Here is a 13874-nt window from a genome sequence, read left to right on the forward strand (position 1 = left end):
CTTTCTATAGGCACTTTATATGTACTAGGACGTGCCCGTACGTGGGTGCCCGTTCCTTGCCAAAAAAAAAAAAAAAATGTCTTCGCCCATGCATGCATGGGCGTGCCCATGGGCCCATGGGCGTGCCCGTAAGTGCGTGATGTGACCGTACAATGAATGTATCGTCCCGACGCCGCAGCTCGGATGGCGCTGCAGTTAATCGGGCCTGTATCGGCAGAGTTATTATAAACGTGTACTACAATCGATCGTACCTTACAGCGTCTGCTCGCCACGTTCAGCATCAGTACGTCGTCACTATGACTATCCGTAAGTCCGGAAGTGACGTCCTCATTTGACTGTCCGGAAGGTCGCATATCGCAGTTACGATGAATCGCAAAGTAGTTTTAATTAGTTTTAAAACATAGTTTAACGGCAACATAGCGCCAACATAGTTTGCCAACGTGAAATAAATGAATACGCTCTCAAATGTGCCGTCCGAGGCAGAGTCTGTTCGCCACGTTCGGCACACATGATAGCTCGCTGCTCTCTGATTGGTTGAATCGTTTTTTGGACATAGCTCGGTAACTACTTCTCCGATTAATATGAAACCTTGAAAAGGCACATCCTCGGGTCCCCAGCAATATACCTGGCAAGTTTCAAGTATATCGGACCCGTGGTTGTCGAGAAACAGCGGTCACAGACAAACAGACATACACACAGACATACACACAGACATACACACAGACATACAGAGATTACTGGAATTATAGATAGATATAGTGGACTCAAGGTGGGCTTTTTGGAGTAATGGCTTCCTTCTTGCCACTCTACTACCGTGCAGGCCAGACTTGTGGAATGCTTGGAGTATTGTTGTCACATGCACGCAGTGACCAGTCTTTGCCATAAAGGCCTGCAGCTCTTTCAAAGTTGCCATTGGCCTCTTGGTGGCCTCTCTGATCAGTCTCCTCCTTGCTTGGTCATCCAGTTTGGAGGGACGGCCTGATCAAGGCAGTGTCTTGGTGGTACCATTCGCCTTCCACTTCTTAATGATTGTCTTGACTGTGGTCCAAGGGATATTCAAGGCCTTTGAAATATTTTCATACCCATCCCCTGAGCTGTGCCATTCCACAACTTTATCCTGGGGGTCTTCTGAAAGCTTCTTGGTGCTCATGGTTGAGTCTTTGCTGGGAAATGCACTACCCAGCAAAGGAAACCTACAGGAACAGCTCATTTTATTCTGAAATAATCAATCACGACAATTTACCACAGGTGGAGGCCAATTAACTTGGTGTATGATTTTGAAGGTAATTGGTTACACCTGAGCTGATTTACAATTGCTATTATAATGGGGGTGGACACTTATCCAACCAAGATATTCTTGTTCTGTATTTTTAATTAATTTTCTGAAATTTGTAGAATTTGTTTTTTACTTGCAAGTTGTGGGTTATGATGTGTAAATAAAGGTGGAAAAAGTCTGATTCAACACATTTTAATTCCAGGCTACAAGGCAGCAAAAGTTGAAAATTTAAAAAGGGGGTGTAGACCTTTTATAGGCACTGTATATGTATATATATGTACTGTCGGACCCCAATATTCGTGGGGATTCGTTGCTGGAAAATGCCACGAACTATGAAACCACGAATAGCGGGGCATTGTTTCAATGGAAAAGGGGGGATTGGTTCCCGAATCGCGAAAATGCACGAATTTAGAGGAAAATATCACGGATGTTGATGAAAATCCCTCGAATGTCGATGAAAATCCACGAATGAATGCCATGCCATTGTTTCAATGGGGAAAAGGGAAACGGCTAATCCCACTAATACAGACTTGGCATTTAATATGCAATTTTTTTTTTTTCTTGACTTGGCTTTACTTTCTTAACTCAGTATATCAATCTGGTGAGTTTCTTTTACACTTTGGTGATTTATTTGTTAAAAGAACCATGTCACTGATTGTCTGTCGCAACAAGAAGTCAACAACAGGATTATATCACAGGTGGCGTGGCAAAATGTACGGACAGGTGCATTTGATGATTGGCTTCACAGTCGGGTATACAAGGGTTGTTGCGTTCTGTATTAGTGGAAAACAACTGCTGCACGTCTCCAAAAGTTATTGCCGCTTCCTCTGGAGATGGTCCGTCAACTCGACAATGCTCTTTGTCATGGAGTGGTGGCTTTACGAAATTACAGCATGAAACAGCGTGCTATTGCTCGGCAGTATGGCATCTCTCAAGGTCAGGTATCAAAGATCCTGAAACGAAATGCTCAGAGGGGTGTCCCTACTCCAATACCGAGGCCAGGACGTCCCCGCAGAACCACAAGGAGGGATGATCGCCAGCTGCACCGGTTAGTCCGCAATGGCCGTACCAAGTCAGCTAATCGGCTTAGGGCTGAGTGGCAGCAACTGACAAATGTGCCTGTATCCAGAAGGCTAGTCAACCAACGACTGGTTCAAGCAGGCTATCGTGCCAGGCGTCCCCTGAGAAAGCCACGCCTGACCAGACAACACCACCAGCGCCGATTGCAGTGGGCCAGAGAGCACCGTCAATGGCAGCCAGGACACTGGAATCACGTGATCTTCAGTGACCAGTCTAAATTTCTGGTCTATCGTCAAGATGGCCACGTCTGAGTGCGCAGACAAGTGTATGAAGCCTACAACAAAGATTGTATAGTGCCAAGAGTCCAAGCTGGAGGTGGTGGGGTGACCGTTTGGGCTGCTTTTCATGCAGGGGGCAAAACTGACCTGGTTGTTCTGAATGGAAACCTGAACCAGTTCAAGTACAGGGCCATTCTGGAAGAAACATTGCTTCCATTTGCTCGTGCAGCCTTTCGAGGAAACTTTGTCTTCCAAGATGACAATGCACGGCCTCATCGTGCTCGCATGATCCAACACTTTCTTGCTGACCGTGGTGTAGAGCATATGGAGTGGCCTGCCATGTCCCCGGATATGAATCCGATAGAGAACTTGTGGGCAGAATTAACGCGTCAAATCGACCACTTGGACCAGCAGCCGACCTCTGTGCGTGAATTGCAGCAGGCTATTGTCACTGCATGGCAAGCGATTCTTGTCCAAACCTTGGCAAATCTCGTGAACAGCATGCCTCAACGTGTACTTGCTCTCCTGAATGCTCGTGGGGGTTACACGAAGTACTGAACTGTAATTTTACTGTCCGTAATCCCAGTCGTAATTTAACTTTTGTTTTTGTTAAAAAAAAAATTGTCTAATGTGCAAAATAAAGAGATACTTCTGGAAAACGTACAGAAATTTAACAGTACTGTCCATGAATTGAGTTTGATATCAGTTTACATCACTTTCAAGGATCAATTTATTTGTTTCGAAATGTCAAATGTGGTTTTTGTTTCTTTTAAAGGTCACATTAACAAAATCTAGAATAATTTCAACATAATTCCAATGAACTTTTGGTTCTAAGACATCTTGAAAAGTAAGTTCACCAACACAAAAAAAATATTCCATATTAAATGCCAAGTCTGTAGATAATGTGGAGCATTTTCATTCTGTACAGTAACATGTGGGGATGACGTGTTATGCAGCTGGTGGAATATCCCGCGAAGCTATTCAGTGTGAATGGCGGGATATCCTGCGAAGCAATGTTTACCGTGTGAATGGCGGGATATCCCATTGAAGCAATTTTTACCGTCTGTGGGATATCCCGCAAAGCATGCTGCGAAGCAATGTTTACCGTGTGAGTAGCGGGATATCCCGCGAAGCAATGTTTACCATCTGTGGGATATCCCGTGAAGCAATGTTTACCATGTGAATGACGGGATATCACGTGAAGCTATTTACAGTGTGAATGACAGGATATCCCACAAAGCATTCCGCAAATCAATGTTTACAATTTTAACAGTGGGATATCACGTGAAGCATCCCGCAAAGGACATTAAATAAATAAGATTCTTTTGTTTTCATCATTTTAAACTTTGACCAATACATAACGCTTTCCTGATTTTTCTTTTTTTGCAATATCTACCCACTGCCGTTCAATGCGCAAGGCCCACTTACTTGGATGTAACATCAAGAACCAGATTTTTTTTATTTTTAAGTACTGTTGATTTGTCTATTGTCTCCTGTCCTTGTAATTTTTGTAAAAAAAATATACTTGTCTTTCGGCCATGCGTTTCCTAAGTAAAACCACCTTTTAGGTGGTTTTACTTAGGAAACGCATGGCCGAAAGACAAGTATATTTTGAGTGAGTATATTCATCTGTTGTAATGTCCTCGTGCTACTGCATCTATATTCACAAGGTCTTCCACTAGCCTTGCATTGCAAAACCTAATATCCTGTAAATCATAAACATAAACCCCAACAAGAACTATAGAAGGATTTTGGAAAGTGTGTTCATATTTCTGGTTACATTTTGCCTCTTGAGATTGGAGTCTCAACAGTGTGCAAAAATAAACTAATATTAAGAACCTGATTTTTATATTTATAAGGCTGATTGTTGTGTCAATGCATTAATGGTTACCGTGGAGATGGAGAGTGTCGACACCGCGAAAAGTGGGTTTCCGACACCAACACAAGTGCGAAAGGTGGTTTCCTACACCAACACAAGTTCGAAAAGTGGTTTCCTACACCAACACAAGTGCAAAAAGTGGTTTTCCCACACTAATATAAGTGCGAAAAGTGGTTTCCTACACCAACACAAGTGCGAAAAGTGGTTTTTCAACAGAATCGTTGTGTCGTTGTTCAATGGCGGTGTCGGAAACCCACTGTTGTGTCTTCGACGCGCGGTGTTCGACACCGCCATTTTGGACCACTTCCCGCATGAGTGGCTACACCAGTTTCAACAGCCGCCGGCCCGCCAAGCTCCTGAAAGTACTCTTTGGGACGCCAAGCTAAGTGCCGACTGAAGGGGTTTATTTTCATTTTATCTTTCCCTTGACACCCCCCCCCCCCCCCCCACCCACCCCCCAGAATTTCCATGTTTTAAACGTTTCCCGGTGTGTACCCTGGATAAGAATAGGTACACCGTATGCCTGCGTGTCGTAAAAGACGACTAAGATGGTTGGCGTCAGGAAGGGCATCCGGCCATAAAAACATTGCCTCAGAAAGAGAACCATGACAATTACAACTACATGTGGGCAGGGTACAGCCCGAAGTGGAGATCGGTTTCTGAGGTTTGGGACATGGAATGTAGGGACAATGACAGGGAGATCAGGAGAAGTGGTGGAAGTATTGGTCAGAAGAAGAGTAGACATATGTTGTGTGCAAGAGACGAGATGGAAGGGAAGTGGTGTGAGAATGGTGAAGGGTAGGCAGGGACAGAAATACAAGTTTGTGTGGCAAGGGTGCCCGGAGGGCATGAATGGTGTTGGTGTCCTGTTTTCTGAGGAGTTTGCAGACAGTGTGGTGAGTGTGACTAGAGTGAGTGATAGGTTGATGATGGTGAAAATGATGATTGGAAAGCTCTTGGTGAACGTCATCTCGGGATAGGCTCCGCAGGTTGGTCGAAGCGATGAGGAAAAGGACAAGTTCTGGTGTGCGTTAGAGAAGCTGATGGAAAACGTGAAAGATGAGGAAGTTGTTGTGGTAGGAGGAGACCTAAATGGACATGTGGGAAGGAGTATTGATGGTTTTGAGGGAGTTCATGGGGGTTACGGATATGGTGTGAGAAATGGAGAAGGTGAAAGGATTTTGGAGTTTGCTGATGGAGCTGATTTGTTGATTTGTAATACTCAGTTCCAGAAAGAGGATAATAAGCTTGTTACATACACGTCAGGTGGGTCCACGACAACCGTTGACTACCTGATGGTGCGTAGGCGAGATAGGGGGCACCTCCGGGACACGAAGGTGATCCCGGGGGAGGAGGCTGTTTCACAGCACCACTTGGTTGTCTGCGACGTAAGGGTGAAAGGTGCGAGGAGAGCTCGGCGGGTGAAGTACCAACCGAGAATGAAGGTGTGGAGGTTGAAAGAGGTGACAGTAAGGGAGGCATTAAAAGAGAGGCTGAGTAGGGTCGAGGATGATGTGGTTGGGCTTGAAAGTGGTTGGATGTCAATGAAAGCTAGTCTGTTGGGAGCCGTTGGTGAGGTATGTGGATGGACAAAAGGACCACCGAGGCACTCGGAAACATGGTGGTGGGATGATGAAGTTGGAAAGAGGATTGACGTGAAGAGGAAGAAGTTCAAGGAGTGGCAGAAGGCGAAGGGTACCGGAGCAGAAACAGCAGAGCATGAAAGTTATAAGGCAGCCAGGAAGGCTGCAAAGAAAGAGGTAGCAAAGGCGCAGGAGGCATGTAGGAAAATGTTCGGAGAACGCTTGGATTCGGAAGAGTGTCAGAGAGCGGTATTCAGGATTGCAAAGCAGATAGCGAAAGAGAGGTGTGATGTGATGGGGGTGAGTTGCTTGAAGGATGAAGTGGGACAAATTGTTGTCGACCCAGATGGAATTAAAGGAAGATGGAAAAGATATATGGAAATGCTGTTGAATACAGAGAATGAATGGGATGGCAACATAGAGAGTAACCCAGTTTTAGGACCGGCAGAGAAGATAACTGAGAAGGAAGTTGAGGAAGCGATAAAAGCAATGAAGGGTAGAAAAGCGGGAGGGCCGACGGGAGTTGTGGGAGATATGTTGAAGGCAGCAGGAAGTTGGGGTGTGAAGAGAATGACAGAGATCTGTAATCTGGTGGTGAAAGAAGGCCGCATTCCAGTGGATTGGGAACTGAGTACCCTCGTCCCTCTATACAAGGGGAAAGGTGACCCTCTGGAGTGTGGCTCGTACCGAGCGATAAAGTTATTGGAGCATGGAATGAAGGTATTGGAAAGGGTGTTGGAGAGGAGGATAAGGAAGAAAGTGAAGATCGACGAAATGCAGTTTGGATTCATGCCAGGAAGAGGAACGACAGACGCGCTTTTCATTGTGAGGCAGTTGTAGGAGAAGTACATGGAGAAGAGGAAGAAGTTGTTTCTTGGGTTTGTTGATCTGGAGAAAGCATTCGATAGGGTACCACACAAAGTATTGACATGGGCATTGAGGAAGTTAGGAGTGGAGGAATGGTTGATCAGAGTAGTGATGGCAATGTACAAAAGAGCGCGCACAGCTGTAAGGACGAAGGACGGGAACAGTGGTGAGTTTAAGGTGAAGGTGGGAGTGCATCAGGGGTCGGTACTAAGTCCACTACTATTTGTAGCTGTGATGGAGGTGCTGGCTCAGAACGTAAAGGAGGGTTTACCGTGGGAGTTGTTGTATGCAGATGATCTGGTGTTGATTGCGGAAAGTATGGATGGACTGAAGGAAAAGATGAACACGTGGAAGGAATGTATGGAGACAAAAGGTCTGAAGGTGAATATCGGAAAGACGAAGGTGATGGCAAGTGGTAAAGCATGTGGTGAGGTGGAAAGAACTGGGAAGTGGCCCTGTGCTGTGTGCAGGAAGGGTGTCGGAGTGAACTCCATTCAATGTACAATGTGCGCTGAGTGGGTTCATCAAAAATGTAGTGGTCAGAGAGGGTCATTAACCAGTGTGGCAGCTACATTCAAGTGTAAGGTGTGCACAGAGGGAGCTGCAGATGGAGGAGATGTTGAGTTGGATCTTGGAGACGGCGTGAAGCTGGAAGGTGTGAAAACATTTTGCTACCTCGGAGACATGCTGAATGGAGAAGGTGGATCAGACTCGGCAACGGTTGCTCGAGTGAGATGTGCATGGAAGAAGTTTTGGGAACTGAGTGGCGTGCTGATGATGAGGGGAGTGTCGTTGAAGCTGAAGGGAAAGGTGTATGCTGCATGTGTGAGAAGTGTTATGAGTTATGGGAGCGAGACATGGGTAATGAACGTAGAGCAGCAACGAAGGTTGGAAAGGGTGGAAATGCGAATGGTTCGACGGATGTGCGGAGTATCGTTGAGAGAGAGGAAGACAAATGATGAATTGCGAAAGATGATGGGAATAGAGCCTGTGATTGATGCTGTGAAGAGGAACAGGTTGAGATGGTTTGGTCATGTGTTGAGGAAGGATGAAAGTGACTGGTTGAGAAGAGTGATGGAAATGAATGTAGAAGGAAGCAGAGGACGGGGAAGACCGAGAAAGACTTGGCTAAAGATGGTGGAAGAAGAAATGCGGGCAAGGGGGTTAACAAGGAGAGATGCAGAAAATAGGGCAAAATGGAGAGGATTGTCATGGGGACCGCAAGGCTAACCCCCGCTCTAGCAAGGAAAATGGCCTTTAAAATGCATGTTGTTGTTGTTGTGGAGATGGAGAGGAGCATCGAAAATTGCTTGACCCACGATAAGCCATTAGCCTGGAGACATGACGTCTTTCCGACTGGCGATTGATTATTACATTGTGCGGGTGGCAGCATAATCAAGGCAACTCTCGCTCCAGCCTAAACATGTCGAGAGAAAAATGGGTCCCTAATACAAGTAGCTGCTTGATTGTGAAGGACTGCATAATATGGCCTTTACTGTATAAATAAGACTAATTGTATTATCATCTTACTTAAAAGACTTGCATATTTTTGTAACTGTGTCGTGTCAATGTTTTTGGGAATATGAAAAGCAATATTCTTTATTCATGAATGTACATCCCATGTAAATGAGGTTGACATTAAAGTTAATCGTTTAGGAGGAAGGAGCAGGTACCTTTTTTTGTTTGCAATATGATCCAACCACCTTCTGATCAATGTGCAAGGCTCACTTTCTTGGATGTAACTTGATACAAGATGACAAAGAGTTGCTTATCAGTACTTTCCATGTTCCAGTTGAGCATTCTTGATGACGGTGAGGTGTGCATCGAGTTACTACGAGGCCATCGTGGGCGACAGCGGGTCCGAGAAGTCTTGCGTGTGTCTTCTGATGGTAAAAAGGTAGGTGTAAGGGTGATGGGGTGGAGGGGAAATGGGGATAGTCACCCACAAGTTAGCTTTTATTGTCCTTTGTAATTGAAGTTCTTCACTAATGGTTTCTGAGAATGTTTGCTTGCTTGATTTTACTTCTGATAACAACTTGACTTCATAATATCAAGCACGTTTCCATGGACATTCTTCACATTTGATTCCGCAGATCTGCGTATACCAACCCAACGAAGGGCGTGGCTTTCCACTTGATGACAGGCCGCCTTCGCCGCCAGAGAATGCCTCCACGTATGACTTTTGCTCTCTTCCTGGTACGTGCACTGCAGCCTGATGCCGACCTGGAATTTTCTGATAAAATAAATTACATCTATCTTGTGTTTCATAATGCTAAATTTTTATGCTGTTAATAACCTTAAACTTTAACTTTTAATATTCGTTTCATGCTTTCCTTCCTCTTCCTTGTCATCACAGAATTGTACTGGAAAAAGTACGAACATGCTGCACGGTTTGTGTGGATTGTGCGCTCTCAAACACCCAAAGTGACACTGCACACGCGGTTGGCCAAGTGCATGCTCATGGAGAATGGTCCACATCCAAACGTTGAGGCTTGCTTCTATGATGGTGTGCTATTTTTCATCAATAGGATAGTTTTCGTTGTTGTTGTTGTTGTTCATGCTTTGCCTTGTTATTTTATCTTTTTGTTTTCTGATGCTGACGATGGATGATGCTGACGCCGCCCTCCCCCCCCCCCCCCCCCCCCCCCCCCAGAATTTTCATGTTTTAAACGTTTCCTAGTGTGTACCCTGGATTAGAATAGGTACACCGTATCTCTGCGTGTCGTAAGAGACGACTAAGAGGGTTGGCGTCAGGAAGGGCATCCAGCCATAAAAACATTGCCTCAAAAAGAGAACCATGACAATTACAACTACATATGGGCAGGGTACAGCCCGAAGTGGAGATCGGTTTCTGAGGTTTGGGACATGGAATGTAGGGACAATGACAGGGAGATCAGGAGAAGTGGTGGAAGTATTGGTCAGAAGAAGACTGGACATATGTTGTGTGCAAGAGACGAGATGGAAGGGAAGTGGTGTGAGAATGGTGAAGGGTAGGCAGGGACAGAAATACAAGTTTATGTGGTAAGGGTGCCTGGAGGGCGTGAATGGTGTTGGTGTCCTGTTTTCTGAGGAGTTTGTAGACAGTGTGGTGGGTGTGACTAGAGTGAGTGATAGGTTGATGATGGTGAAAATGATGATAGGAAAGCTCTTGGTGAACGTCATCTCGGGATATGCTCCGCAGGTTGGTCGAAGCGATGAAGAGAAGGACAAGTTCTGGTGTGCGATAGAGAAGCTGATGGAAAACGTGAAAGATGAGGAAGTTGTTGTGGTAGGAGGAGACCTAAATGGACATGTGGGAAGGAGTATGGACGGTTTTGAGGGAGTTCATGGAGGTTACGGATATGGTGTGAGAAATGGAGAAGGTGAAAGGATTTTGGAGTTTGCTGATGGATCTGATTTGTTGATTTGTAATACTCAGTTCCAGAAAGAGGATAATAAGCTTGTTACATACACGTCAGGTGGGTCGATGACAACCGTTGACTACCTGATGGTGCGTAGGCGAGATAGGGGGCACATTCGGGACACAAAGGTGATCCCGGGGGAGGAGGCTGTTTCACAGCACCACTTGGTTGTCTGCGACATAAGGGTGAAAGGTGCGAGGAGAGCTCGGCGGGTGAAGTACCAACCGAGAATGAAGGTGTGGAGGTTGAAAGAGGTGACAGTAAGGGAGGCATTAAAAGAGAGGCTGAGTAGGGTCGAGGATGATGTGGTTGAGCTTGAAAGTGGTTGGATGTCAATGAAAGCTAGTCTGTTGGGAGCCGTTGGTGAGGTATGTGGATGGACAAAAGGACCACCGAGGCACTCGGAAACATGGTGGTGGGATGATGAAGTTGGAAAGAGGATTGACGAGAAGAGGAAGAAGTTCAAGGAGTGGCAGAAGGCGAAGGGTACGGGAGCAGAAACAGCAGAGCATGAAAGTTATAGGGCAGCCAGGAAGGCTGCAAAGAAAGAGGCAGCAAAGGTGCAGGATGCATGGAGGAAAATGTTTGGAGAATGCTTGGATTCAGAAGAGGGTCAGAGCGGTATTCAGGATTGCAAAGCAGATAGCGAAAGAGAGGTGTGATGTGATGGGGGTGAGTTGCTTGAAGGATGAAGTGGGACAAATCGTTGTCGACCCAGATGGAATTAAAGGAAGATGGAAAAGTTATATGGAAATGCTGTTGAATACAGAGAATAAATGGGATGGCAACATAGAGAATAACCCAGTTTTAGGACCGGCAGAGAAGATAACTGAGAAGGAAGTTGAGGAAGCGATAAAAGCAATGATGGGTAGAAAAGCGGGAGGGCCGACGTGAGTTGTGGGAGATATGTTGAAGGCAGCAGGAAGTTGGGGTGTGAAGAGAATGACAGAGATCTGTAATCTGGTGGCGAAAGGAGGCCGCATTCCAGTGGATTGGGAACTGAGTACCCTCGTCCCTCTATACAAGGGGAAAGGTGACCCTCTGGAGTGTGGCTCGTACCGAGCGATAAAGTTATTGGAGCATGGAATGAAGGTATTGGAAAGGGTGTTGGAGAGGAGGATAAGGAAGAAAGTGAAGATCGACGAAATGCAGTTTGGATTTATGCCAGGAAGAGGAACGACAGACGCGCTTTTCATTGTGAGGCAGTTGCAGGAGAAGTACATGGAGAAGAGGAAGAAGTTGTTTCTTGGGTTTCTTGATCTGGAAAAAGCATTCGATAGGGTTCCACGCAAAGTATTGACATGGGCATTGATGAAGTTAGGAGTGGAGGAATGGTTGATCAGAGTAGTGCTGGCAATGTACAAAAGAGCGTGCACAGCTGTAAGGACGAAGGACGGGAACAGTGGTGAGTTTGAGGTGAAGGTGGGAGTGCATCAGGGGTCGGTACTAAGTCCACTACTATTTGTAGCTGTGATGGAGGTGCTGGCTCAGAACGTAAAGGAGGGTTTACCATGGGAGTTGTTGTATGCAGATGATCTGGTGTTGATTGCGGAAAGTATGGATGGACTGAAGGAAAAGATGAACAAGTGGAAGGAATGTATGGAGACAAAAGGTCTGAAGGTGAATATCGGAAAGACGAAGGTGATGGCAAGTGGTAAAGCATGTGGTGAGGTGGAAAGAACTGGGAAGTGGCCCTGTGCTGTGTGCAGGAAGGGTGTCGGAGTGAACTCCATTCAATGTACAATGTGCGCTGAGTGGGTTCATCAAAAATGTAGTGGTCTGAGAGGGTCATTAACCAGTGTGGCAGCTACATTCAAATGTAAGGTGTGCACAGAGGGAGCTGCAGATGGAGGAAATGTTGAGTTGGATCTTGGAGACGGCGTGAAGCTGGAAGGTGTGAAAACATTTTGCTACCTCGGAGACATGCTGAATGGAGAAGGTGTATCAGACTCGGCAACAGTTGCTAGAGTGAGATGTGCATGGAAGAAGTTTCGGGAACTGAGTGGCGTGCTGATGATGAGGGGAGTGTCGTTGAAGCTGAAGGGAAAGGTGTATGCTGCATGTCTGAGAAGTGTTATGATTTATGGGAGCGAGACATGGGTAATGAACGTAGAGCAGCAACGAAGGTTGGAAAGGGTGGAAATGCGAATGGTTCGACGGATGTGCGGAATATCGTTGAGAGAGGGGAAGACAAATGATGAATTGCGAAAGATGATGGGAATAGAGCCTGTGATTGATGCTGTGAAGAGGAACAGGTTGAGATGGTTTGGTCATGTGTTGAGGAAGGATGAAAGTGACTGGTTGAGAAGAGTGATGGAAATGAATGTAGAAGGAAGTAGAGGACGGGGAAGACCGAGAAAGACTTGGCTAAAGATGGTGGAAGAAGAAATGCGGGCAAGGGGGTTAACAAGGAGAGATGCAGAAAATATGGCAAAATGGAGAAGATTGTCATGGGGACTGCAAAGCTAACCCCCGCTCTAGTAGGGAAAATGGCCTTTAAAATGCATGTTGTTGTTGTTTGTTTTCTACTCTTTCATTTATCATTCTCTTTTTGCTGTCTGGTTTGTAGGAGTGAAGCTTTTTCACAGTGCAGAAAACACACAGTTGGTGAACACGCAGGGAGAGGTGACGTCATTATGTTCATTGGACTTGACATCCATTTCAGCCGCCAATCACAACAGGCCTCAACTTCAAGCTTATGTGCAGCACTTTGTGGAGGCAGGACGATTACCTATTCTACACTTTCATTCTGTCTTTTCTTACTCTCTTTCTTACTCTCTCTCTCTCTCTCTCTCTCTCTCTCTCTCTCTCTCCCTCTCCCTCTCCCTCTCCCTCACCCTCGCCCTCTCCCTCTTCCTCTTCCTCTTTTTATCTCTCTGTCTCTCCTGCTCTTTCTGTCTCTCACCCTCCCACTCTCTCTGTCTCTTTGCCAATTAATTGTTTTCATTGTGATTATTGAATATTGGTAGAAACTTATGTTTGCCGAAAAAATGCATCGTGTGTGCTTAGATTCTGCCTTGGTTGTTAAAAGATAATATAATATGAACTAGAACGGCACTCAGTAGAGAGCATACCTCCGCCTGGTGAACAGTTTACATTTTGTATCCCACTGATAGGCCGGATCTGGATTCGGACCTGAATCAAAATCTAATCGGCTTGTTCTGGTTACCAAACCAACTCATCCACCAAGTTTATTCATAACTCGTCCATAACTTTTTAAAATATCATGTTATATATCGCTTTTCACCCGATCTCTCAATGGTGAAGAATCACTTAAAAATTAAATAATTCTAAATCCACATTCAGATCTTTACCAAAATCGAATAGATTAGTCCTTGTAACACACCCAACCGGTCCACCAAAGTTCGTCCAAATCCGTCCACAACCTATTTGAGATATCCAGCTATATATCATTTTTGGTCATGTCACTCAATAATGAAGAATCACTAAAAAAATTCTACTGGCTGGATCCGGAACCGGATCTTCACCAAAATTGAAGCGATTCTTCCTTGTCACACACACACAACCTGTACAACAAGTTTCGTCCAAATCCATCCATAACATTTTGAG

General features: G+C 45.5%; 1 protein-coding gene across 2 annotated transcripts in view; it reads left to right on the forward strand.

Moving 5' to 3' along the window:
• PLK4 (polo like kinase 4) overlaps positions 1–13874 on the forward strand; it is a 229842-nt gene that overhangs the window by 169698 nt on the left and 46270 nt on the right. For both annotated transcript variants that reach the window (XM_078774357.1, XM_068112343.2), the window contains exons 10-13: positions 8696–8800; positions 8997–9099; positions 9260–9409; positions 12874–13022. In XM_078774357.1, coding sequence (XP_078630483.1) covers positions 8696–8800; positions 8997–9099; positions 9260–9409; positions 12874–13022 — 507 coding nt within the window. The remainder of the gene's footprint in view (positions 1–8695; positions 8801–8996; positions 9100–9259; positions 9410–12873; positions 13023–13874) is intronic.

The sequence above is a fragment of the Myxine glutinosa genome, chromosome 1 (assembly GCF_964187855.1).
Source record: "Myxine glutinosa chromosome 1, kmMyxGlut1.1, whole genome shotgun sequence".
Classification (NCBI taxonomy): domain Eukaryota; kingdom Metazoa; phylum Chordata; class Myxini; order Myxiniformes; family Myxinidae; genus Myxine; species Myxine glutinosa.